Source organism: Chroicocephalus ridibundus, chromosome 2, assembly GCF_963924245.1.
Source record: "Chroicocephalus ridibundus chromosome 2, bChrRid1.1, whole genome shotgun sequence".
Classification (NCBI taxonomy): Eukaryota; Metazoa; Chordata; class Aves; order Charadriiformes; family Laridae; genus Chroicocephalus; species Chroicocephalus ridibundus.
In genome coordinates, this window is record NC_086285.1 from 106,347,040 (window position 1) to 106,374,941 (window position 27,902).

A 27,902-nucleotide genomic window follows, 5' to 3' on the forward strand; every position below is an offset into this window, starting at 1 on the left:
CTCCCGGGCTGGGCGCTGCCGCGCCAGGTGGGAGGTGGCGCTGCCTCCTTCCTTCCTTCCTTCCTCCCTCCCCGCTCCGGGCGCGAAGTCGGTGTCCCGCCGCGGAGCTGGCCATGGCGACGGGCCGCGGCCGGGCCCTGCGGTTGTACGGCAACCGCCAGGCCCCGGCAGCCGAGGTGGCGGCTCCCTCCGCTGCCGCCGAGGTCGGGCCTTTTACCCCCGCTGCTGCAGCCGTCGCCGCCCCTCGGGCCGGCGGGCCAAGGTAACGGGTCTCCCTGCGTGGCCTGAGGAGAGGCTGCCGGGGGGGACGTCGAGTGGGGAGCGGGGCTGTGCCGCCCCGGAGCGGCCTGCTCGTCTTTTCCACCTTGTCCGTGTGGGGTGCTTTGTTCTTTTTCCTTCACTCCCATTGCTCCTCTAGGAAACCCCTTCCACCTGCCTCATGGGTCTGGTTTCTAGCTGGGCCCTTCTCCATCATGGCCATGGCGCTCCTCTCCCTCCCCTGGCCTTGTGGAGGAGAATGGCTTTGTAGAGGTGATGTGCCTTGCGATAGGAAACACAGGTGCTTCCAGGTGTACGGAAGGCCTAGGTTTAATGCGCTGGTTACAGTCTGAGTAGTGGGACTTGAACTTGGGTATGTGCTTGAGCTTAGAGGAGGTCATAAGGTCTATTAAGCAGTAGGCTGTCTACAAAGTACTAGTTAGCTTAGTGGCTAATGTGTATATATATATGTATACATGATCAGGGTAGCTAGGCCTTTGTAATAAATGGGACGATTTCATTGTGGAGGGTGTGATTAGCTTAATTCTTACAGTACAGGTTCAGCTTCCAAAAATGTAAAGCACCAATCTTAGAAGCAAAGTTGAGAAAGCAGGGTTTTTTTCTGCTACCCCATTTGTACAACCCTGGGTTTCATAGGTTTTCATTTTCCCCCTTTTTTTTTAGCCTCTAAATGGAATGGATAATACCTTTTTAAAAGACTTTGGAATTGTTAGCTAAGGAAAAAAAAAAACAGATGTGAAAACAATACTGTCATTTCTGTTTATCCCCAGATGCACTTTAACATTTGGAGAAGCAGACAGGTTTTGTCATTACTTACAACTTTCTATACGTCCTTTGAAATAGATTTGTTCCCTGACCAGCAAAAAACCAATAGTCGCGTTGCAAGTACTACAGGGTATGAAAGTGAAAATACCGGTAAAAAAATGACTCTCACAAATTGAAAGCTAATGAAATAGCAATTGAGGTTGTTGTGCCTCTAAGCCAGTGCATCTCAGACTAGGAGTCTCTAAAGAGGAAGAGTAACAGCTGTCATCAATTTTTAACTTGGGCAGGCAAGCTTTGTCAATGTGGTGTAAAAGCACTTTGTTAATACTAATTTCAAATCTTAGCACACACAATACTTGAAAAATAGTTTTTGCAATAGATTTAGTGTTGTTTCTTCATACCTTGAGAATGTTTTTGTTTTGGAAGATGCAAAAATCCAATACTGTTTTTGAAGTGAAGCTTACAAAAGTGGTAGATACTATGTCAAAGTTTTCAAGGCATGTGTAGGCAACATTTTTCTTCAGAAATTCCTTCCTGGAGTGAAGAAGAGGGGGGTGCAAGGAGTGGTTAAAAAGAGAGCAAGAAGGACTGAACACAGGCAATGCAGGTTATGCTTGTACCAGGTAAAGTGTGTTGCAAAATCCAGGATCCAGCTCCTGATCTGAATTACTCCTGTACCTGGAGCCCGTGTAGGTATGCCCAAACTAGGTATCTTTGTGTGCTTTTGGCATAGATAGAGGGCGTAATAGCCTGGTACATGCTTCCCACAAAGGTACAGAAGTGGTAGTTCTGCTGCTGTTGAACGGGACTTGTATCTCTAAGTCCCTTTAATGGCTTTTGAAAAATGCAGTTTATTACAGGCTCATCTCCTCATCTAAGTGTACTACTTGATAATAATACACGAGTAAAACATTTGCTTGACCTTCGGGGCGTATTCGATACACAGTTACTTTTTTGTAGTTGTTAATTTTGTTAGTCTATCCTGCGTGTCTTTTTGTGTTATGGTTTTAACAATTTCCAGTTACTTACAGGATTTTTTTTTTTTCCACGTAACACAGTTGACAATGTAGGGCAGAGTTGTTCTTTTCTTCTGACTTTTAGTTTTCTTTGAGCGTAAACCAATCTTAATCAAGAACAGCGTGCATTAAGTGTATGGCCTACCCGTGTACTTTGAAATCAGATGTTATTTTTTTTTCCCCAACATCGATTGGTTGCTTAGAAACCCAGAGTTGGATTGAAAAGGTGTTAGGAAGTCAGCTGGCAATACAAACCATCACTAACAGAGTGTATGGGGAGCTCTGCCTGCTCTGTGGCATCAGTGGGTATGAAGTGTAAGGTTTTGATTAAGACTGAAATTCCATCTGAATATTTCTATGTGGTTTTATGATAGTATTTGTAATTACAACTTACAAAGCTCTTACTATGAGGAAACTTCGAAAAAAAAATGTGTGGCCAGTTGGATTGGAAGAATTTGAGTTAGAAATATGCAAAATTGCTTTTTTTAGGAAGAGAAAGTAATTTGTGTCCAAATTGTTACATGTTAATGAGCAATAAAAACATTCATACCCATCTTGCCTGTTGAACTAACACTGATCTGCAGAGTTGCTAGTATTTTATCAGGGGAAAATCTGAAATGAGACTCCAAGTTTGTTTCAAATATGATTTTGTTGCATAGTCAAGGGAATTCTTTTTGAGCCTTGTCAGTTTTTGACCTTAAAACTGCAAGGTATTGTTTTATTTGCTATTTTTTAATAGCTTAGCAAAGTTGGATGGCTCAAAAATGCCTCTGGAGTAATGTTGCAAAACAGAAGATTAATCAGTGAGTTTGACTTACTACAGGAGCCTATCTGGTGCTTGATTATGGTGGCCAAAATGATGCAGCTGTCTAATATTAATAGATCTCTACTGGATTGAAACTGATTTGGTGGTGTGGCACTATATTCCTTCTGACTATTGTGAGAAATTAATCGTAGGAGAGACAGCTGTGAGTTTAAATCTGGTATTCTTCCTGATGTCAGGTATTTTAACTTGACAATAATTGTTCAGATTTGTGAACTGATAATAATGAGTTACCATGTGATATATTCCCTGAATCCTGTCTCAGTTGAGACGTGGTGTCTAGTTGTGCACAATATGCATATTTCTTCATTTTGTGATGATGTGACTCCTAACAACTTTTCCTTTTTAGGAATAGGTCAAGGAGCTTTGCTGCCAGGCCTGGGGAATGTTCTGAAGCTGTAAATGCTGGAATTAAAAGTCTGTGTTTGACGCCTTCCATGAAACCAAAGCCTAGATTGTGTATTGAGAGGTGAGTATGTCTTCAGTTTAGGAGTAAGAGTGCACACTGTAAGCCATCTTTTTACTGTTTACAGTTATTATGTTCATACCTTGGAGATTTCCATGTCAGGTGTTCTGAGTTGAAAATTTTCCTTTCCTGGCCTACTTTGTGGTCCTATGTTGACCTTCTAATGTTTTCAAGCATGGTTTTCCCTCACCTCCTTTTTGAAGTTCATGTGAAGTGTGTAGGTTTTCCAAATAATATAAAGTGTTCAGCAACTCCTTTGCAAATCACGGTCTGTGATGTTCCTTGAGAATAAAAATTGCTACTCTGTTACTTCAAAAAAAGCCAGTTTGGAATTAAATTTATGATGTTTCTCTTGATGCTTATTGCTTTGTACAGAGAGGTTTAGGATGGTGGGAGTGGGATGACGGGGAAGGAATAAAGTCACTGCTGCGTATTTGTTGCAAGGTGAATGTTTCCCTCCATGTTTGACAATGAAAGGGCCCTTTCAATATAACTGTGAGTTGTTTTCTTTTTGCAAAATCTGTTTTGTTTCTACAAAACACATCTAAGAACATGTTACATGAAAGATTAATTAGGGTTTATTTTTATACATTTTGTAACTTCCTGTGTAGTCATTTCTTTGTTTTTCATTGTATGGCCAGTTCAGTCCCATATGCTGTTAGTTTGGTGTGAAAGACAAGAGAAAAAAGAAAAAAAAAAAAAACCAATTAATTTCTATCAGCTTCCTTCAAAGAAAAAATAATATGACTGTAAAAACTACTGTTGAGAATTCTAGATCAAGCATATTATTTTAGCTGATTTGCAGCTTCTTAAAGGACCTTTTCTAAATTCTCTCTGGAATAAATACACTAACTGCTTTTGGCTTAAACTGTGAGTTAGTTCCCATAATAACTGCAAGTTTTGTCATGGTTGCCTCTGTTAGTGCAACTAAGATTCTGAGTTTTAATGCAAAACTTGGAGAATTGGCATTATTATCATTCTGTGCTTGAAAGCTGTACGCCTCTGGAATCAAGTGTTATAAATCAGCAAGTGTTGTAAATGACACTGTAGTATATCGACAAGAGACACAGCTGAGGTGTTGACTTTCAGAGCAGCTTGTATTTTCAGTGGTGATTTTGATGTTACCATACTATCATGCTCCAAAAAATTAGAGTATAAAATACATCTTTAAAAAAAAACCTCTGCGCAGTTCCAGATGCTACTTGAAGGGTATGAGGTTTCTGTCTTTTAATACAAAAATCATGGTGGCTCATCTCCACGTTATGTTGTGCTTGTTGTACTTAGGCTGACACCTGCATTTCAGACAGCCTTACAGATGCACACGAACATTAATGTTCTCAAGATGCCACTCAGCCTTATTTTGAAGTTCACATCTTTCTGTTGACATAAATTAAAACTGTATGAGACCCCTGAGCACACATGGTTTGAAGATTTGCAGAGGTAGAGCATGATCTCACTGTTTCACTCGGACATTTCTGTCATGGTACATCCTGAGACCTGACAGCACGTACAGTCAGGAGTAGAGCAAGTATTCGCAGTTCTGGCAGTTGCTGGTGGTTATGGACTAAGTGTTAAAATCATGGTATAAGCAGCGAAAAACTGAAGTCGAATGAGGTACTTCTATGTCAAACAGGGTTAAAGATAACTACTGAAAATATAAACCTGTAACTTTTCAGGTAATTGTGTAGTGCCACTTGAATAGGTTGTGGTGAATTGTTTTAAGCAAATGTTTTCAATCAGAGAGACAAATGAGAACTCAAACTGCACATTAACTCTTCAGGTGAGTTTTGATTTGTGTATTTACAAGCTTGTAGTTTCCATCTTTTGTTTTGCTCTGGCTTGGGATTAAAATTCTTTGCATTGTCATTTCTGGAGTTTGCAGGCAAGTCTAACGGTATTTCTCTTTCTTTTGTTTTCCAGCATGCCATCAGAAATGCTGATGAAGATATTTTCCTATTTGGATGCTGTGTCCCTACTGTGTGTTGGTTGTGTGAATAAGCACTTCTATCATCTGGCCAATGACAAGTAAGGAAGAGGGAAGCATAAGTGCTAGTCTTAATTGTGCAGCAGTTGAGTTTATCTGAGTTATGAGTCTTTCTGATTTAGTTTCACTGATGCCAGAGCACTGATGCATGTACCTACTGGCAATTACTCTGCTGAAAATGTACTGCATAGCTCACAGTACAACGTGTTGTATGGAATTCTAGCTGTGCAAGCCCTGTTAAGTTTAATGGAAGTTATGAGGTGAAAGTGAAATACATTGTTTTGAAATGTTGCTATTAGCATTTATTTTGTTGTAAAAGTTGCATGTATTTGTTTATATTCACATGCACCTGCACAGGCTTTTTGGTTCAGGGAATCCTTAGTGATGTGTAGCCAGTAGCTTTGTAGAATTGTCATAGCTTTCATAGTTTTGAAGTTCTACTTATTTAGCTCTTTCATGAGGTTTTTGCAGAGGGCTTGATTTAGTCAAGTGATTCATTAGTGGGTTTTATCTGTTACTCTTTCTGTCAAATTTTGGTGCCTTCTGAATAAAAACAAAAGGGGCAAAGATAAATATTGACACATTTTTTGTAAGTGGTTGCTTATACAGAGTTCACGAATTGCTTCTACCAGTATCACGATAATTTTGTGCAAGGATCAAGGGGAGAAGCTGTAGTTGGTACATGATAAATAGGATGTCTGGGTATCATTTTTTTTCTAGGATTCTGCTGCATTAGTGTTGTTTAAATGAGAAAGTTTCTTCCTATATTGGAAGTTGCTGCATCTGGTATTCATAGATTTCTCACTTATTTGCCAAAACTTGTGCAGTGAATTAGTTAACATTGGCATTGACACCTTTAGAACTAATGAATTTAAAGGGAAGGCCATAATCCAGATTTATTTTTGAGGCTGTCAGCAGGTGTGTGTAGATAAAAATTGCGTAGTTGGCACAAGTTATATATCTTAATATGCATTTTCCACTTCAGGATAGTAAGGTAGGATAGAATCATTGTGACTCTTCAAGGGAAGCTGATTCATCTGTCTTCATCTCAACAATGTGTCTTTCCATTTTCTAATCTTGACAGAGATTACTATGGGCATACAAATGGGATTCGAGGAGGAGTTACTTTCCCCTTATGTAGGAGACTGACTGGTTCAATGGGACTAGGTCACTTCTTCCCACTGGATTTTAATGCACCTTCTTGAGTCCCTGAATCTTTTGGTGAATTAACATAAGTTTTAATTGAAGTCCCTGCATATCTCTGTGACAAATCTGATCTTGGTTTTTAGGCAGAGTGTTTTTTTGAGGATATTTCTGCTGTCCCAGTTGTACAGGATGCTGTCCTTGGTGCAACAGAACCATCAGTCTTTCATTATGATATATCTGTGCTGCCTAATGCTGTGCTTTGTCTTTGGGCTCTTCAGATAATGTCTGCGCTTTAACAGTTCCTTGACACTGATGTCTTCAATGTAACTGCTGAAGGCAGGAAAATGTTTCTGACCCTCCTTTCTGTACCTCCTCCACCCCAGCATGTGGCATTATTCCAGCCTTCCTGTCATGCAGTGTGAGAAGCTTGTATAGATGGTCTGGCTGAAAGCCTGAGGGTTTTGATCACCAGCAGAAAGTGCTTTTATGAGAGGAAGTGAGAAGCAAAAGCACAGGGGAAGATCTTTTTGCCTTGCTGAGATCTTTTTGCTATTGTGGTGAAGTGATGACTGACAATGGCGCGTGTCTGATTCTGGCATTTGAGTTAGCAGTAAGAGGTTGGGTTGGCTTGTAACAACATCCAATAAGAGGCCTTAAGATGAATATTATACTTAATACTTTGAGGCAAAAGTGGCACGTATTCTGCTGTGAAAGAGACGAATTCATACTTCTCTGTTGGATGCCTTTTTGATTTGTCTACCCTGAATTCTTAAGTTGAAGATGAAGGGACAGTGATACTTGCGTAAAAGCTTGTGATTCCAAGTCCCCCTTTTTCTCTCCTCCTCCTCCCTGCACTGACTGAATTTTTGACCTTTTTGAACTGATTTCTTATCTGCTTGCACAATGCTGCTTTGGGAAAGGAAGAAGCAATAGTAACTGAGGAGAAAGGGCGGTAGGTGTTGGTGGCAAGACTGTCTTCATTCAACTTACATTGCCTGAGACTGTACCTTCGGAATGCAGGAAATGCCTACTACTACCCCTGTCTTTTCAGCATTGTGCAACCAGATGCTGACTATCTCTCCCCATAAAAGAAAAGATGTCTGTCTTGGGAAGGGGTTTTTAACTATCAGGAGAGGGTTATAGGAAGATATCTTACTGGACTTTTTCGGTTGATTAAGATCAGTTGGATGATACATGGCTCAATTTCCCCCAATGATGGTGTGTCAAGGACATCTCTCCTCTGTTTTCATCATCCCACAACTCTGAGCTGCTTTGGAGTTAAATAAGAATTTCCTCCCACCATCAGAAATGTTTTATACTATCTGATAACTGGGTTGTCTTGTCTTTTATGGTCTCAAAATTAAATCTTAAATTTTTGTTTTACTTATGGGATTGTTCTTCCTGTTGTGCCTCCCCCTACCCCCATCCCATTTTTGTGAAAGGAAAGTTGGAAGCTCATGTTGACTGTGAACCCCCCTTTAACCAGTCATAGAAGCTTATGGGTCTGTGTGTTTTTAACAGCTTTGAGTCAAAAAATGGCTGTGGGAAATTGTACATATATCTGCAGAGCAGCAGGCTGGATGGTTTGTGCAAAATTCCTGAGTATGTTTGCATCAGTAACAAAGAGCCTGGCTCCGGGCGTGTGGGGACTTATTCTCAGCAGGTGATGAAGTGAGAGTGGTTTTCATGGGTAGAAGGCAGCGTGGGATGGATTCAGTCCTTGAATACTTTAGTGCTTTAAGGAGGTAAAAAATGCATTACAAAGCACGTTAGTGTAAGTTTGCCTGGGGATAAGTGAGGAGTGGTAACGGTAATCTTGCTGATAAATGGTAGAGACTTTCTCTTGAGAATTTGTTTCTGTTGCTATTAATTTTCTTTAGTGCAGTTGTGTAGACTGTCTGGCTAGCACTTTAAAATTAGAAAACTTATTGGAAACCTTTATTCACAATTTGTTGCTTGTATTCTTGTAACTTCTTGTACTCAATATTCCCTGAACTGTCCTAGAGATACTGTGGTGTTGGGGGTGGAAATGTGACCTCATATTTTTCCTAACAGGAAAGAGATGAACCCATCACTCCTGTTTCATGTTTCTTTGATCTCTTCAAAAAGACATGTCTTCTCTGAGCTTTTCAAAAGATAGTGCAGAAGGGATTGATATGACAGTGGTACTACCACCAAACGTAGGTGATTCTAATTGTCCTCTTCCACCCCACTTTCAGCTGGATCTGTGTGAGAAACTTGAGAGGTCCAGATTGTCTTTGCTGAGTAAGAGGTATTAAAACACTTTTTCCACTAGCTGATTTTGTGTGAGGAGGATTCGTCATTGTTTTTGGGGTGGAATCTTCAGAAGTAACTGCTTAACCTTAATCAGTTTTCATTTAAGTCGGTGAGTATGGCTATGCTGTCTCTGAGCTTCATCCTGGATCCTATATTTTCAGGCAGACAGACAAGACTTACCTTCTCTTTGTTTCCTCCTGGTAGCTTTCTCTGAGATATGTACTGTTTTGTTTTGTTGTTGGGTTTTGTTTTGTATTTTTTTTTTTTAAATCTGCTTCAGATTTTAAAATCTGTGAAAGAAGTAGCAGCATAAAGGGAAGGGAGGCCTTTAAAAAACACATACTCTAGTGTGCTCTTGAGAGGCGTAAAACAGCATGAGGTTCCCAATATCTGATGATCCTACTTTCTAGAGCACTAGTCAACCATTTTGTGTATATGTAGTTGAGATGTTTATCAACCTTACTGTCATATTGTAAGAATTAACTGAATAACTCCCCCCCCCGCCTTTTTTTTCCCCCTGTAGTAGAGCAGAAAGTTGTAAGTAGATCTCTTTTGGTATATGTAATCCAGAACAAGAAATGTGTTCAGAGATTCCATATTCCTTGAGATAACCTAGTAAGCCCGTGACAAATGCTGACATCTAGCATCTTTTGGTTCCTGAGCCTTCGTGTTTGCACCAGGGCAACTGACCTCACGTGAGTTGTTGGAAGATCAAAATGGGGGAAAGGTGTAAAACTGTGCCTTTGAATTTTCTTGACTAGTATGTAGGAGGCTACAGTTTCTGGTCTTCTGTAAAATTAGATTTAGATTAAACCCAGTTTGATGATAATCTAGGACTTTATGTTTTTCTGCTAACATTATGCTCAGTGGTAGCTGAGACATGCGTATAAGAATAATTAAGTAATTATTCTTGAAATTCATGTGGTTTTCCTATTTATTCTGTTCTTGTTTTCAGTGGAATCTGGCTGAGAATCTATTCCAGTTGTTTTCGACCAAAAAGGACAATTTGGAAAATGACGTCTGAACAAACAGAGACTGTTTCCTTGGACTGTGCTGCTCTACATGATAGAAAGCCTGGGTACTGGAAGAAAGAATACATCTTCAAACAAATAGCTGCTGTCAAAACTAGAGTAATGCGACTTGTTAAACCTGTAGATCCTTATACAGGTCTTCCATGTAAAAACAAAGAAGCTATCAAGTAAGCAATGCCTTGTCACAAAAAAATGTTTACTTGAGAACAATGTAAGGAATATTAATGGCTTTGGAAATGCTGGGGGGATATGGAAATGGAGCTACAAAATATATATTATAATGGAAAGATACAATGATGGCCTCTAAATGACCTAGCCTGAGAAACATAAGTAGCGGTTAGTAGAAATTTAAGAATTCTGTTGGAAGCATAGTTTAGGTTTTGTCACTTTGGGAATCTATTTTTTTTAACACCCCTCTTCCCTCTCAATTCCTAAATAACAGAGCCTCTGGCTTGAGTTGGATAATTGTTCTAAAGGACAAAAATGGAAAGGAGCATATAATGGAGAAGGCAAACCTGTCATTTAAGGACACATCTGTTACTATACTATGGTATAGTACAAATTGGCCATGCTTAGACATCCTGTCAGCCTTAAAACTATTTGGAGTTACGCCATTGCTTCCTGACCAAAGCAGAGATCCCAGCAAGAATGGGTGAGTTTTAACATAGGATTTTTGAGGGGTTTCTGGTGTAGCTGGTTGATAATGTGTCTGTAGGAGTAATCTGACCTTGGTTTGACTTAACTTGTTAATTCTTTCTTAGAAAGCCTCTCTGTAGTATCTTTTTCAAAGCCTATGTCCTTCTTTTCACTGGTAGAGCTTTTTAGCAAGGAACGGATATAATCCAGCAAGCTATGGCATTAATTCATAGGTTAATGTAGCTACTGGCATGCAAGATACAGACTGGTAGGTCCTGCCTTGGAAAGCTGAACTAAGGCATAGATAGAAATGACCATGCAACAAGCATGCAAATCTAGCAAAATTTAATGAGAGACATTTGGATTGGAACAGTTGATATATGTTTACGTAGCTACAATCAGGTAATCTGTGTTATTAACATTTTACTTTTTTTTTCTGTTTGTTAGATGTGTATGTGAATTTAGGGAACTTGGGGTTTGGCAGCAAGTACAGTATAAGTACATTCATATAAAAAAAGTAGTCTACAGCACAATGTGGGATAGCTGTTATTTTGTAACTTAAGCGTGTACAATATTTTTCTGGCATTATATTCTCAGAAAAGATGTTTAAATTAAATGTGTGTATTTGAGGTATGTATGTATTTGGTTGCTGTCAAGGAGTTTTCCACATGTCTCTCTTATGTGTTGTTTTACTATATGCAGTATAATCTGTATCCCTCTTACACAAAACCCCTAGCAGTAGAGCTCTGAAAAAGAGAGAATTGTTCACCTACAAAAAACATGGTTCCTCAAGCAGAAGCAAAGTACTCACCTAAAAAAAAAATAATAAAGAGAAGCCTTTTGTGTAAAGTCAGCTAAACAATCTTGCAGTCAAATTGTGTGGGAAATGTAGTTGTTTCACCAAGATGATGACTCATATGTAGAAAATAGTAAAAATTTGCAGGCAGTTAGTGTATTTATTTCACAGAATCATAAGTTGTTAGAGCTTGTGAATATACGTGAAGGTAATGATTTCACAAATATCAGTATGTTACTCAGAATGTTAAGAATATAAGGACCTAGTGCCAGGGACTTTAGGAAAGTCTCTGTATTTATACCAGCCTGACTGACTTAGAGGGAGAGGGTTGATGTCCCATCCCTGCCCCAAATCTTACAGTTGAAGGTAATGTGACGAAGTTCTTGGCAGTTGCTGCCTCCCTAGCAGTGTGCGGTGGTAGGTGATACTACTGTGATGCTATTGGCAAATCTAGGAACAACTTTGAATATAATAAGAGCCTAAGTCTATGAAGGGTTTTAGAAAGAGTTATTTCTCCATTCTGAATAGGCAACACAGACTCCGCTTTCTGCTCTTTTTTATGCATTGTTAGCCAATAAGAACGCTTACGAAGTATGAACTTTAGTTAAAGGGTATCATGGAGCTAAATTGCTTCAATTACAGGCAAAATCTAGAAATTATTTTCTAAAAAGGGAAAGCTTCCTTTAACAGAAGCTTTTAACTTATTATATGTACAGTTTGATCTTTTTCTTGGAATTTTGTTTCCGTGGAAGAAGAATTTAGCTTTTTAGTAGCTTGCTTCATACTGAAAAATGTTCCATCTAGTACCAACATAGTATTAAAAACAAATTATAAAGTAATTCTGTAGCTGTTTTGAAATATTGGGTAAACATACATGTTCTTCTTTTTTAAGTAGTATCCTATAGCCATCCTATGGTGGCTTTTGTTTCATTTCTTGTTGGGTTTTGAGATCCTGCTAGTATGCTGTAGTTGTTCAGAAGTTTATGGCTATGCGTGCTGAATGCTTTTAAAACCGTTTTCATCCTGTGCTGTTGGTCAGACTTCAGAGTTAAAAGTGGAATTAGGCTGAACTTTTACACAAATAAGGAGACACAGTCTTGTTGCTACATTGTGTGTGTTCTTTTCAAAGACCTCGTCGACGTTCCTTAATTGCTGAATACCATCTTGCTAACCTGACTGAAAGCAGTGTAGCACTTGGTGCCGATAAACTCGTCCAGCTCTTCGGTCTCAATCCAGGACTTTTAGTAGGACTTTGGAAGGTAAGATAACATTTTGTTTCAATGTTTTATTATGACTTGAAGAAACAGATTATTTTGCCTTGTAGTTTGGGATTTTGGGAGTTTTGGGGGTTTCTCTTTTTTTTTTGTCTTCCTTTTTTTTTCTTTGGATTTTGAAAGATCTTGTCTAAATAAACAACAAGAAAATAAAAGTAGGGACAGCTAGTCAATGATTTATTGTATTCTAAAGAGCTGTTGCAGAAGTATCTAATTTTCAAAAAAAATCCACTTCTAATTAAGAGAACAGTTATGTATCGTAGTGTATTAGATACTGTACTGATCTTATTTCTGTGTTTTATTGTATTTATTTTGCAGTCTTCACACGCCAAAGTTTGATATCCTAAAGACATTTTAAATAGAACGTTTTGAGGAGAGATGTGCTTCTTCCCCTGACTTATGCCTTGCCCTGTCCCCATCACTCAAAGTGATGAATTCCCACAAGGCAACTTTGCTAGTTGTTTCCTTTAATCTACATCACCAGGTAGTTGTATCGTGCTCTAGCAGGAGGAACACTGTAAATCGTGCCCTTTTGGGAATATTCAGTTTTTGGTTTTAAGTGTCTAAGTTAAAGGGTTAGTCTCTGTAGGCTGTGTGTGGAGATGGATGTCTTTAGAAGGCAGTACAAAACATCTGAAGTGGACTTCTCTAAAGGAATCTGCATCTTTGCACTGAATGCGCTGGCACCCAGGTGTCTGCCTGAAGCTGTGTACGGTTGGGTGGTATGGAAGTCTGTCTCAGGTGTTCTGCTCTTGGACTGAATTCCGAGGTGGCAGCCCTCCCCGAGCCATGTTAATGAGTTAGACTTACAGTATTTGGCACTGGCAAAGAACTTGCCTCAGGGAGCCTGTGAACAGTTGCTCTAAGTTGTGTCTCATTTCCAGCTGAAAACTCTTGCTACCTCAAATGCGCACAATCACCAGAGGAATTGTTTAAAACTGCAGAAGGAATATTTGTTTCACTCTTCCTTAGAGGCGTCCATTTCTTAGAAAACCTGAGGCTGGCTGACATGCCTGAGCCTATTACAGGTTGTCTCTATGAAAAACTCCAATAAGCGAACAGACGTTTCTTTTGTATCTTCAGAAGTTTAGCAGTTTGGTGTCCCTGTGGTGTTGTCCCTGTGGTCTTGCTAGCATGTTACCCCTTCCCGTGCTTGGAAAGAGAACCCTTTCAGCACCTGGAAATGGTTCAACCATAACTAAGTTCCACAAAGTTGTTAAGCATGGAGTGCCTCACTCTAGTGTATTTTTCCTGCTTACTTTTCTGAACAGCTGTTATTATTCCCTATGTGGGCAGAGTAGCATTAGGCAGTTAACTGTAGATGGGTGTAATAATTTTAAATGCCACATGTCTTAGCTTAGCTGTGTAACAGAAATTGATGATGCTAGTAGTTTCGACAGCTAAGGACAGGTTATGTGGGCTTTCTGGTATTTGGACAGAGAAAGACTGAGAGATTCTATGTGCGTGATAAATCTCTGTCATATCTTTTTTTAGCTGTAATTTTGCATTGTATCTATTGCAGGAGTATCTAAAAAAAAAAAAAGTTTAAGTAGGGCATGTCATTTTCTGTTTGGTAACCCAGAGATGAAAACAATAGCTGCCCACTTTTCAGGACAGTAATAGGCTGCTGGCTGTGAATAATTTTGCTATTGACTTGTGTGTTTGCGAATGTAGGACTTAGAAATGCATTTTTCTTTAAAAAAAAAAAAAAAGAGTTGAAATCCTAGTATTCTGTGTTCTTGAAGTAGATAGATACCTTTGGCTCTGTTTAGTTGTCACATTGAGCTCTGAAGTTTTCTTTGAGCTATAGAGGGCCTGTACAAGGTATGTCTTTTCTCAAGGGTATGTCATCTGGTGAAGACATCTGGGGTTTTATTTGAAAGTCAATATTTCTATTGAATAGCTCTGTATTCCTCAGTGATGATTCCCTCTTTGCCAATAGTTCCTTACATATGAAAATAAGCTTGATGCTTAGGTATTTAGTAGCTGGGTGTAAGGCCTGTTGGACTCTTTTTAGGTGTCCATTTTTAAAGTGGTGAGTAGAAGCTAGAGAAGTACAATTCATGGAATGCTGTTGATAACTTTTGCCCTTCCCCCATAATACAGAAATGCTGCGATCTTTTACATATATTCTGTATTATTGTGAAAATACAGTAGTAGTTAGAGGAGTCCACGTGTTAAAGCAAGTCATTATCAACGTTATTACAGTAACTGGCAGAGTAATAAGCAGCAGCATTTATCTATGAATTTTAATGCTCAGGAAGACCTTGTGAAAAAAAGTATTTCCATATGAAAATAAATTTACTTTAATTAACTTTTCAGGAGAAAAATGAAATTGCTTTTGTTATGGCGAGTCTTCATTATCATCAACTTCTTGAGAGAAGCACTTTGGGTTCTGCTACTGTGTAAGTTTTGGTTTCTCCTTTGTGGGTAATAAAGATAACCTTTTGAATAAAGCTTTGAGTTTTACAGTTAAAATTGGCTGCTGGTAAGAGGTTTATATGTAGGCAGTAATTATTCTTGCTTAATATAAACAACAGTTATGGTAACTATATACAAAGCTGTGTAAGTATTTTCATATTAAAATGTTGCTATTGTTATGCTATTAAGGAGATAATTTAGTCATACAAGTGTACTGGTGCTTGCTGTATTGACAAAGTTAGAAATACACTGCCCATATTTTCTCCCTTTTCGTAAGCAGTCTTTTTATTCCCTCTTCCTATCTGAAAGACCTAGAAAAGAGGGAGATGTTTTAGGAAGTAGGAAAATAATCTTTATCTGTGTAAGAGGGAAGAAAAAATTCTAGTAAACTGGTAAGGTGCCTGCATTTATCATACAGTCCTGTTGGAAAAAATAGCTGGATTTCCTATGAAGTATTTGTGTATATGTGTATATTGCAGTGTATAATATAGTATCTGTTTATACACTGTAAACCGTTTAAAAAGATGGAGGTTTTTAGCTTTAGAGGATGATTTTTGGGTATTTGTTTTCTCCTCAATGTACCCCCTCAGCTCTCTGCTCCGATACTGTTGTATCTACTGGTAATCTCATGTGTCCGCTGTAACGTAGCGTGGCTCTTTTCACACAGAATGTAAAATTTAACACTGTCTCCCTTACTACCAAATAGGATCCTATCTAGGAGCTGCTCAGTTGCCTCTGGGATTTGGGCTCTTCTTGTCATTTATGTACAGTAGCTTCTCTTTTAGGTTAGTACACACAAAATTATTCAATAACTGCTCTTCCAGAGAAACCTGTAGCTAGTTGGCTTTTTTTTTTTTTCTTTTTAGCATGCGTAAACAAGTCTGTATTTTGGAGTTTAATGAATGTACCTTTTAAAGTACCTTTGGCTAGGCTGGACAGCTAATTAGAAGTATTAGACAGCTTAAAAGAAGTATGATGAACTAGAGATGCTTGGTTATCAAAAGCATTAATAAAGAAGAAAAGTTGTATCTTCTAATAATTTTTTTTCCCCTCTTATAACCTCTCCTAAGATGATAGGAGAGTGTAGGGCTATTTACTAGATCTCTTTCTATTAAGTCATTCCCCCTTTGCTTAATTCTATTATTATTTTTAAAGTCAATATGCACTTCCACCTAATAAACCCATGTTGGATGATGTTGACCCAGAATATGGACTGCATGATTACAGTCTACATCTTGATATCCACGGTGGAAGCTGCACCTACCTGTGTGGTACATTCAAGAGCCTCTTCTGCAGAAAAGGTAGAGTTGACAGCACAGTAATGTCTGATTTTAAAATGATCTCTGCTGTTATGTTTTCCCTCTTATATCCAATATCTCTGTTTTAAGGGGAGAAATTGAAATGGATATTTAAGAGTAAGCTATCTTTTTGTTTATTGTGTGATTTCTTTATATTTGCATGTTGCATTGTGTGGTGGTGTAAGTTTGCTCTATATGAAGTCTGCCTGCTGTTACATTGACATAGTGACAGGCCCGAGATACAAGTTCTGCAGATTGTCAGGATATTTTCATTTGGTTCGGTGATGAGTTAATAATGCAGTGGCACAGCTTTTGGTGCAGGCTGATGTTCCTTCCACTTGTATACTATAAGGGAGAGTGAGTTTATCCCCATACACTTTGTAGACCTGTTTCCGTAGAATTCTTCTCAAGTATACTTAAAGTGCATTGACAGATTGAATATTTAAATATATTTGTAGAAGATAGTGTGAACTTTACAATTTATAGCTTTTGTTTAGGTCAGCTTAAGGTTGCCTATTCTGACATCCTTTCATTGTGTAATAAACAATTTCAGTGATTGTTTTTGACTGTGCTTTTTTTCAATTATTAGAATTTCTTTTAATGATACATGATTGGCTATTCTTGTTGTTCCAGTACAGCCCAACTTAATAATTCCAGTAGGGTTTTGCAAAATATATTGGGTGGACTTCAACACAACCCTGCCTGCAGCTACACACCTGACTTTTCGTCAGTAGAGACAGATTAAAATATTAAACTTAAAATTAAAAAATTAAACACTGTAAATTAATTCTTGCTCCCCAGTATTTATCTGATAACAGTACTAATGAGCCTTCTGTCGATTTGAGAAAATACTGTTTTTAATGCAGACAGTAGAGGGCACTGTTATCAGGCTTGAGTGCTTTTACGGTGTTAGAACAAACTTCCTCATGACTTTTTTTTTTTTTTTTTTTTTTTTTAAATGTGTATTTGATGACTCCAAGGACTGTCATTTAGACTGTAGCCTTGTGCACAGTGTGGAGTGTTGTAATCCTTTGAATTTGAAACATACATGTTTTCAGATTCCCAAAAAGCTGTAAGCTTGAAATAAAGGAATACTTAAAAGGGTAAAACTTCAGTGAAATTCTATCCATGTAGCAATAGAAATCTCTCCTGAGGTGCTGTTCAATACAGGAGTCTTCTTTATACCCTCAAAAACCCCACAAAATATTCTTCTGTAAATTGACCAGAGGGTTGGCTTTTTGGTTTAGGGTTTGTTTTTCTTTTTCTAGGTGAATGTCATGTTTTGTTTTCTAAAATGAAAATTTTATGCTCCTAGCAATACAGTTGTACAAGAGAAAGCAGTATGTAGCATGCTTTCTTTGTTGGTATCACTTTTTTGACGCTTAGAAGCTACTTCTGTTAAAGATTAAGCTGATGTTTATGCAAATTTTAGCAAATGTCCAGGAGCTACAGTTGTGATGCCATCTCACTTTGCTAGTTAGAGAATCTGTTTTATGATCACGATTGTTTTCTGAACTGCTTCAGCTTTGTGTCCTTTAGCTGTGTGACAGCCGCCTGATTCTTCCCTCACAGGACACTAGCCAGCTGAAGCTGTGGTTCTGCAGGCAATAAGCTCATTTCTCATTACTCCCTTCCACGTACTTGCACAGTAATTCCTTTTGGAAAATGCTTGCTTTCCTCCATAATGTGTGTTCAAAAATGATATAGTGAGGCAGTTTATGGCTGTCTGCTGTTACATATCTTCACGGTAATTTGTTGTTCACTTTGGTCTTTCTGGTAAACATGGTGTTCCTGAATGTGGCCAGGAGTATAGGTTTGTCCAGGCTGGTTGTATTTGATGGTTTGCAGTTTTTTGTTTAGACTCCATTCTAATGGCACTCTTTGTCCCATTTTCTGGGAGCGCGCTGAAGCATGGAGTTCTCCAACATCATGAGAAGGCTTTCTATTTCTTAAGATTTTCTACTCAATCCAGAATTATTTTAAATCATTGATGTGACATGCCAATGGCAGTTTCCACAACCTGAGACACAGATCAGTTGTCAGCTATTATACTGGGGTTTTACTTATTTATTTGTTTCCATTAGGAAGTGGTAGACACTCCTGGGTTACCAGGGAATGTCCATTTCTTATTCTGCAGAATAACTGATTTGTTAACATTTAGTTTTGTATTTGTCTGCTTTTTGTTAGTGTTCATTAATGTTGTTCTTCATTTTATTGCTCTATTTTCAATTCTTTCTGCAAAATTCTTAACATTAAATTAAAAAAGTTATATCACACTTCATTGAACCAAGTGGATGGAGAATATATGGCTTCAGATCTTTTTTTTTTTTTCTGTTGTTAATACTTGCAGTGCAGTAACTAGCTGTTTTGCCACTGTGTTTTGTCTGTCTTTTAGCATTTTATTTTATGCTCCTTCCATTTAAAAAGAATTGGTAATATGGTCTTGTTGACAGATACTCTAGGGTGAATATGCTAAATACTTTCAAATTGAATTGAAGGTACTAGAAAACTTTTCTTGTTTTCAAGAAGCTGTGACAGGCTTTTCATATGACTCATAGAAGCCATGAATACTCCATCTAGCTTTTTAATAAACTTTCTTGAAATGTATTTACCTAGGTTTTCCACTTTTTAAGCATAGCTTTGTAGCCATATGGTAGTCTAAGCTTGGCTTTTCAGAGTTAGTCTGTGTTGATGTAAGTAAATGTGTTCTGCCTGCAAAACGTAATGGGGTGATTTTTGTGTGTTTAGAGAGCTCTTAAGATTTGTTTGTAAAATATCACATCATGTATTTGAAATGTTTTTGCTTGACCTTGAAGGTTGATTTGTAGTTTAAATGACCATTTCAGCATGATGAGGGGGGTTATTGCCACCAGAACTAGCGTTAAACACAGCCTTCCTGTGAAAATAATGATCAAATTACAACTTGCAACAACGGCTTGGTTAGCAAAACAAACTCGCTTGCCTTTTAGCTAAAATAAGTGCCTTTGAATTGCAGGGCTATTTGTTTCTTTCCTCTGAGGTTTGTCTACATGATGTATGTTCTCTATATTGGTATTCCCTTTATTTGGAAATATTTGTTCGCTATAACCTACAGTGATTAAAGGGCTTCTTTGCTGTTATACATGTCTTGCATAAACTCTGGACTATAGATATTACAAGGGGGCAAAGAAACAAATTCTAGATTAGGCTGAAGAAAGCTCTGTCCAATTTGTTTCCTCTGTGTTTCCCTTGGTATGTTTAACATAGCTTGCTCTGCTTTTAATTTCCTTCTATCATCTGGCTGGGATGAGGAAGGGGGGATTTCAGTACTTAGCACTTCAGGTTCTTGCTGATTTCTAGGCATACTTTTTCTTTCTTCTGGATATAAGGACTGCAATGGATCTTTTATATTTTAAAAAAATAATATAAAGACTGGATTAACTAATGCATGAATAATTAGCCTTCAGGTTCCTGACCTGTGTCTCTTATTTCCATTCTGGCTTAAAGTTAAGATGTAACTGCAACAGGGGATTTATAACTTGCACCTGAGCCAGGTGACCTATCTAGCAATGCAGCAGTTTGTGTTATTAATGCCATGCAATAGTAGTGATAGTTTAGGCTTCATTAATTTGTTAGTAGTATGGGTTTTTTAATCTGGTTTTATTCCAATAAAACTTCCATTTGTTTTGAATGAGTGAGAGCAATAGCTGCTTCCATTCAAACGTGAATTGCAGGTAACTGAATAGTCCTTTGGAAAAAGTGGTTGTTGACTGGTGTTGTTTAAAGTGTCTTGTATAAAAGCTCAACTTTAAATGAGGGCTTTCAATGTTAACTCAGTAAAGCTTGACTATTTATCTGAAATATTTTTATCTTGAATGAAATCTTGTCATTGGATTTGATTTACTGAGGTTTGGAACTGAACCATTTGGGTAGGTATCAACCTAATAGCCTTTTTTGCACTTTGAGCTGGATCCTGAAAGTGAATTCTGCTTACGTTTTCTTCACTGAGTTCTCTGGGACTTCACTGCAAGGACAGTGGGTATCACTGTCTGGAGTGACACATTTTCCTTCAACCATACAAAAAAATTCCTGAGCAAAGCCGTGTTGGTTTCACTGTATTCACACTCCTGTTCCAGACAGTGTCTGTCCTGAAACCTGCCGCTTCTGTCCTCTGTCATGCATTGGGCTGCTTCCTCCACACAGTAAGTATTCTTTGAACTCCCTGCTTGTGAGTGATGTCTTCCCAGCGTTGGTTTGTGGCCAAGCATCTCTTGGGAGTTGCTTGGCCCTGCAGTACCAATTCAGAGAAGTTTTCTGGCTTCTATGGTAAACTGCAGGCTCTCTTTCTCTGTCACTGCGCCTCCAGCTGTCTGCCTTCAGCAGCCACCAGGCAAAGGCTTTTGCTGCTCCTGCACACAGGATTCAGCTTTTTAACTCAAAGCCAGCCTTTCTGATATTGCTGCTTCTGTCTTCAGCCTCATGCTGATACTTGGGCTTGATTGAAGGAGAAGCACAAGCAAAACACTTCTCTCTTTTTTCACTTTTGCCACTTGCGTCTAAAACCTCTACAAGCCCCTTCAGTTATCATCTTACCATCCAGGGCCTGCTGCTGGATCCTGGCAAGCAGTATTTTCCTGGGTATTCCTTCTCTCTCTTCCTCTCTGTCTCTTGCAAGTGCTAGATACTTAGCTCCATTCCTTTCTTTTTTTTTAATTTTTTTTTTCTTTGAGGTCTCTAGGGCTTTCACTTACTCTTTTAAGAGACTATCTCTTGTTCAAGGAAATTTGTTTAAGGAATATCCTACTAAGAAGTCTGCTTGTGTCACAATGTGATGCCTTTTTTTTTTTTTCTAGTCAGAGATCTTGCTTGTTATGATGTACCCCAAATTATAATTAGACTGTTGGACTCCTTGGTTAACTTTCCTCCTACAATAGCAAGGGAAAAAAGAACAATTTAAAAAAGTTGATCTCTTCTGGGGGGAGAGGAAGACATACCAAAGAAATATGGTTATGTGTAGTAATAAAATAATAAAAAAAAAAAAGCCACAAAAAAATCTTAATAATTCTGTCAAAAAATGAAAGTGGGCCTTTGGAAAGCTATTTAAAAAATGAACAAATCCATAATTTAAAACCTTGATATAGGCATACTGCTTGTCAGTTTAAATGATGCAATATCCTTTCCAGGGAGGACTGATAGTTATCCTTATACCCTGTTGTATAGGGTTATTTGAGTTACCAGACAGAGCAGAGAGACTTAAAAAAAAGAAAGGGGGGTAGGTATCTCGTATTTTATTTCATATGTTATGTGTTGAGCTTGTCTCTTGGGGAGTGGGCACTGACGAAGGCACTGGTGGCATGAAATTTAAAATACAGAACATGGAATTTGCTGCTTGCATCTTGCATAAATCATTTAGGTGGCATTCGGATATTTATACTCAAATATACCAAATATTTTTAGCTGCTGCTTCTACTATGTATCACAGAACTAAAGCCCTGAACTGCAACTTAAATTCCCTATAATGTACTTGATATCTAGATATTGTTGTATGTCAGGGTTCCTTATTGGTGAGTGGGAGGAAATTAAATACATGGAGAAAAGCAGAAGGAACATTTACAGTGTACTTGGGCTTAGTTTGATTTGTAGTAGTATAATGTTATATATTGTTAATATTTTCAGGTGACATTGCAAATGGATATTTGAGGCTCACAGTTGTAAGCTTAAAGGATAATACAAAGCACTTGCCTCTTATTGGGACACTTGGCTTATCCTGGGAAACAGAGGCGTTTAAAGGCAATGTAAAGGTCAGTCAGAAATATTTTTTGTTTTTGTAAATGCTTATCTCAAAACAGAATTATGTTTATACATCCTAAATATGCCAGTTTAAAAAAAAAAAGTTTTTATTTGTGGGAGGTGTCTGTAACTAGTGAAAAGTCTCAATTCAAATATTGCAAAAATGATGTGAATTTTGAGGGGGGGGAAAAGTTTTATCCTTTCTGTTTTATAGTCTAGATTGCATGATAGACTCAGTATGCATGTGTGATGACTCCGGTGCTTTCCGCTCAGCAAAGATGCTGTGACTGACCAACACTGCTTGGAACTGATGGATAAAAAAGTGTACTGCAGATGTGCCTTTTGTGGGGGTTTTTGTTTGGTTTGTTGTTTTCCCTTCCCCCCCTCCCCACCCCGACATTAAGTCTTGAACTCCCGGGGAAATGCTCTGCAGTTCTGTTATAGCATGTATGTGCAATGAAAGTTATAAACTGTTGAAGAGTCGATTCGGACGGATACAGGCAGAAACGACAGTCCACATTCATGCAGTCAGCACCTAGCTCTTGAGTCACGTACATGGGTCAGCTGGATTAACTGTTTGTATTTTAGAGGAATTTTCACTTATTCTCCTGTATAAAATTCCTAAAATAGTTATTTTAAATAAAGTTTGAGATGAGTTCTCAAGTAGTGATTACTTGAGATTACTTGAGATTCTCAATTAGTGGTGAAGGCACATATTTTTAACGTATCTCAGCTTCGTGAATGTTTCAGAAGTAACAAAAATTCTGATAAATGTAACATAAGCACTACTGAAAAATGATATGGTTCAATACTTGACTTCAATTTTGGCATGTACTTTGAAAAAAGTAAAAATTAATAAAACTGTCATTTCTGTTAATCCTGCATAACTGTGTTTGATAACCTAATATGTTGCTCATAGACAGTCACATACTTGTTTATAGTTTATACTGTCAGCCAGCTTTCCTATGGAATAAGGACTATAAAATTTATCTTCAAAATTAGTAATCTGCTAGTATCTGTTGGGAACATCAACTACAGTTGACCTTAGATTACAGTTTCCATTCAGTTCTCCCTCTCTAATTGCTCATAGCAATTTTTTTTCCCCTCATATTCCTTGTTTGCATAGTAACAAGTGTGTTCACTTGCATTTTTTTCTCAGTTTGTACTAAACTTTTTTGAGTTGGGTGTTTGTTTTCAAAAGAACAATAAATCCTTCCCCTATGTGTGTTAATAAAAATATTGTATGTTGGTAATTACAAGAAATTCAAGCTAACAAGAAAACACTTCTATGGCAATTGTTTGCTGTCTTTCTTTAATTGCCATAAATGTTCATTAAGAACCATAGTGCAGGCTCGAATTAGTTTATTTTAATTTATTTTTTTTTTTTTACCAAGTCCTGTAGTGACAAGTCAAGGGACAATGGTTTCTAACGGAAAGAGGGTAAATTTGAATTGGACATTAGGAAGAATTTTTTTTTTATGATGAGGGTGGTGAGGCACTGGACTATGTTGCCCAAGGAAGTTGTGGATGTCCCATCCCTGGAAATGTTCAAGGTCAGGTGGGAGGGGGCTTTGAGCAACGTGGTCTAGAAGAAGATGTCCCTGTCCATGGCAGGGGGGTTGGACTAGATGATCTTTAAAGGTCCCTTCCAACCCAAATCATTCTATGATTCTATATGATTTACGGCTGCTTGGCAGAATTTTTTCTTCCATGAAAATAATCATGAGTAGCACATAAAAATCTGGGAAATTAACTGTCAGAGGAAACAGAGAGCTATGGCTGTAGTCTTCACTTTAGCTCTGTCCTTTGTGCTTACAGCATAAGTCATACTGAATATTTGTTTCTAGGAAAAAAAAAAAAACAACAAACTTTTTTTTTTTTAAACCCGTCTTTTTGTGGTGAGAGATTGTGCATGTCAATATATAGCTGTAGGTAGAATTCAATTTTGCTTTTAACATAAATCTCAAACTCTTAAAACATGTGAAGGCCAAATCAAATCAGCCATGGCAGCAGAACATGCCACTGCCTTTATTTTATTGGAATTTTTTTTTTCTTTTAATTTGAATTTTTTACAATAATCTAAGAAAAAAAAAAAAGCTTTTTTAGGCACTTCTGGGTATTTTTTGTAAAAAAAAAAAAAAAAAAAAAAAAAAAAAATTGCTGAAGTACAGATAGTTGGAAATACATGGGAAGAAAAAAACCCCAACACTCAAGGCCACCCTGCTTTAGTCTTCATAACTGGTACTTGATATGCAAGATGTCAGACCAGGAAATACTAATTCTTTCTTGTTTCAAGTAAATTTGTACTTCATATAAGTTATTAAATGATCATCAGATTTGGTTTGAATTTTGTAGTTTCAGCATAGTCTACAGTAACAAACTTAAGAAAACTATGTTTCACATTAACTCTTATGTATGTGCCATCTGCTCTGTATTGTTTGATTGAAGTACAGTAATAGTGAAAAAAAAACGTTAAAGCAATGGAAGCACAACTATGTAGTACAGTGAAATAAAGCATTCCAAATTAATTTTTTGGCATGGAGTATGTGATGTTGGTTTGTTTATGTTCTTGGAGCATATGATACTCTTGGAATTAATGCAGATATACAGCATAATTAAGATAATCTGATTCATTTAGTGATTCAGAACTCATGAGAATAGGTAACAGCTGATATTAACAATGACACACAACCCATATGCTTTTAAGGCACGCGTAAAACCATCAGTTTGCAAGTGCTGAAGAATTGTCATCCTGACTTTAGCATTATAAAATGGTATAGTTGTGTAGTGTTGTGAAGAAATATTTTCAAGAATTTTTAAAAGGAAGAATTATTTGGAAGGTGGAAAGATATATTAATCTTAACTTTTTGGCATCTGAAGCTTGCAGCCATTCAAAAAATGATGTTTACCTTTCATTTATAGCTGGCATGTAAAGGTAATTGTCATATGTGTACACTGACTTGGGAGTGGTCTCCTTGAGTACCTTTTGCAAACATTGCCGCATTCATGCAAGTTTAGCACCTGAATTTAAACTTAGGTTTATTTCTCATATTGAAAGGACTTATCATTATTTGAATGAAACACAGATGTTAAAGGCTTAAAAAATGTTCAAGAAATAATGTCTGATTTAGGTTGGCAGTGCTACCTTCTGTAGCGCAGTTTTTGATGTCTGTAGATTGCAATCTTGATTTCTGCAGGAAACCTCTAAATAAGTATTTGTTGCTTTGCAACAGTCAGTGGAGCACTGTCAATTATATTTTAAATTTTTAGCCTTCATACCAAAAATTGCTCTTTGAACCCTTGATATTTCTCCTAAAATCATGGACAGATCTACTTACTGTGCCACAGCATAGGGAAATAATGTCTTCTGCTTGTGTTTGTAGGACTGCTGTGTGATGGATGTTACTCTCTTGGATGAAGCTGGAAAACCATTCTGGTGTTTCAGTGCCCCAGTCTACATGGAACTATCTTCCAAGGCATCTAGCTTTTATGACTACATGGGTCATATCTATACCACAGACTATGCAGATTCAGAGGGTAAAGTCTGTGTTGAGTTGGTATGGTTGGAAGAAACCAAGGAGTATTTTATAGTCAACTTGGTGCTTTATATAAGCACCAGAAAGGTAAATAACTGGTATGGAACAAATTACTGACTTAATTCGGTCACTAATTTCATTGCTTTAAAAAAAACCCACAAAACCAACAACAAAAAAAACCCAACAGAAAACACATTAAACTTCTGATGCTTAAAATTCATACCAATGAGCACATCTGTTCCCGTAAATTTTTCAGTAACAAGTGCAATTGCATAATTTGTTTAATTGGTATTGGAGGGATTGAAGAGACACGTTGATATAAATGAATGTTTTTCTTCTCTGTTGATAGTCTGTTTCTGATACTTGGTATATTGAAATTATTTTTAGGAATATTTTTCTTTATAGATAATTGTTACTATGGTTAAGACATTGGTTCTTGTGAGAGACATACTGTGAAGATGCCTTACCTTATGTAAGCTACACTGTTTTTGAGAATATTGACTTTTATGCCTAGTAGTAAAACAGCATGTGTGCTGTTCCCTTCAGATTCATTAGTGTTGTTGGTAAATAACAGGTTTTGTTAGGTTTTGTTAAATGCATAAATACTTTTTTTCAGAAAATACTTCACTTAAATGTATTCTAGTAGGTAACAGATAGTAGGAAGTCACAGATATGAACAGTATGCCAGTTAAGGCATTTGTTAAGAAAATCACATACAATATCTACTATGAAATTTTTTAAATTCCTCTTTGTTCTGTTTTCCCATGTTCTAGCCTTCTGATTTGAGCCTAGATACTCATGTCATATCTTGCCTGATGAATAAGTGTCCCAATTATCAGCACAGCTGAGCCGATGTCTGCTCTTACTGAATGCACGTAACATTCAGTTGTTTTGGAAACGATGCATATCTGGTACCGTTTATCTAGCAATAAGTATTCATATAAAAATTAAATGTATGTGCCTGATCTTTCAGGTTCCTTGAAGTAACTTTAGGACCAAATCTACTCCTTGCATAAAAAAAATAAAATGACACGGTACTGGGACTCTAGTGCCATTACATAGCGTGTTACAAACCACAGCAAATTTGTGCAGTTTCACAGTACTCCATTAAGAAAGAAACACAATGTCTGTTTACATCTGTGACTTTATTATAGTAGCGATTTCCTTAAACAAATAAAGAAAAGAGAGAAATTATTTTTAAGTACATTAACTGGTTCATGCAAGCAATGTTTATGTATAAGCATTTGTGCTCTATATTACAGAGACAGTAGGAGATCTACACTACAGCAATAGGGTTGTTTCTTAATGTAACTTTTAAAGATAATAAAGTTAAGGCTGATTGAGTTCTAGTATGACTTGTATAACCTTGCCTAAGGAAGAAACATTTCTGTGTTTGGTTGTTTGCCAGCGTAACAAGCATGATCAGTTCTGTCTCTTTTCTTATTGACTGCTGATGGTGACTGTGGTCCCTTGAAGTAATATAAATATTTTAACAAGTGGACTGGGTGTGATGAATGCCAGAACAACATACTGAAATTCATGCTTCACAGACAAGTGTCCAGTCAAGATTTTCTTTTGCCTGAAGTTAGACTTTGAGACACTATCTTTAGTAAGGAAATGATAGCTCAGTCCCAAAGTCATCCTGGTTATTGGCTTCACTGCTAAGCCTGTAAACGAAGATGTAGAATTATTCTGGCTACGTTGATCCTTTGAGATGTGCAAGTCTGTTCTCTGACCTGCTGTGAAGCTACCAAAGTCAGTGGGCACTCAGCAGCCATAAAATGGCAAGAATTCCGTCACTGCTCATTCTAGTTGAATTTTTGTTGCATTTTCAATATTTGTGTTTGTGTTTTGTTTTTTTTTTTTTAAAAAGTACTTAATTTTCTTTAAAGAGCAATCAATTTCTAAAGCATTTGACTGTTTTGTACAATCGAATGTTTTAAGTATGGTGTCACTATTGGAAACGAACCAAGAGAGTATGCTGTCCCTTCCCCCAGTACTCTAGTAGCCTGAAAGTTTACTAAGTGAATTAACTGTCAACCTAAAAAGTCGTATAAGGCATAGCAGAGTTTCCTCAGCCTACTTATTGCTAACTTATTTCTGCTGGTCATAAACAAGAATGTGTACATGCAGCAGACCCAAGCAAATGGTGGTTCTGAGATCTTCAAAAATGGACATAACTGTTGCAGAGCTGTTCTTGTGCATCTTCACTGAAGTTACAGGACAATAATCTTGTCCTTTCTGAAGATATGAAGACTAAGAATCCATTTTTACCTCTTCAGATAGGCCTGACATGGAACTAAACCTGCTGTAGTAGTATGCCATGTGCACACTACTTTAATTTCAGCTAACAGTTGCTTTTAACTTGCAGAGCAGAAGCAAATT

The 27,902-nt window shown here is 37.5% G+C and overlaps 1 protein-coding gene across 1 annotated transcript; it reads left to right on the forward strand.

Moving 5' to 3' along the window:
* Positions 1-138: 138 nt before the first annotated feature.
* On the forward strand, positions 139-26,805 carry FBXO15 (F-box protein 15). Its single transcript, XM_063323981.1, has 11 exons — positions 139-262; positions 3,233-3,352; positions 5,270-5,374; positions 9,712-9,954; positions 10,230-10,439; positions 12,349-12,478; positions 14,816-14,898; positions 16,070-16,215; positions 20,328-20,393; positions 21,868-21,992; positions 25,365-26,805. The coding sequence occupies exons 2-11, from the start codon at positions 3,321-3,323 to the stop codon at positions 25,632-25,634; spliced, it is 1,410 nt and encodes a 469-aa protein (XP_063180051.1). The 5' UTR covers positions 139-262; positions 3,233-3,320; the 3' UTR covers positions 25,635-26,805.
* Positions 26,806-27,902: the final 1,097 nt, after the last annotated feature.

Coding starts and splice junctions, on each gene's coding strand:
- FBXO15 (XM_063323981.1), top strand. CDS start 3,321: ATGAAACCAAAGCCTAGATTGTGTATTGAGAG. Junction 14,899..16,069: donor ACTTTGGGTTCTGCTACTGT/GTAAGTTTTGGT, acceptor TTATTTTTAAAG/TCAATATGCACTTCCACCTA. Junction 20,394..21,867: donor TGGGCTGCTTCCTCCACACA/GTAAGTATTCTT, acceptor TAATATTTTCAG/GTGACATTGCAAATGGATAT.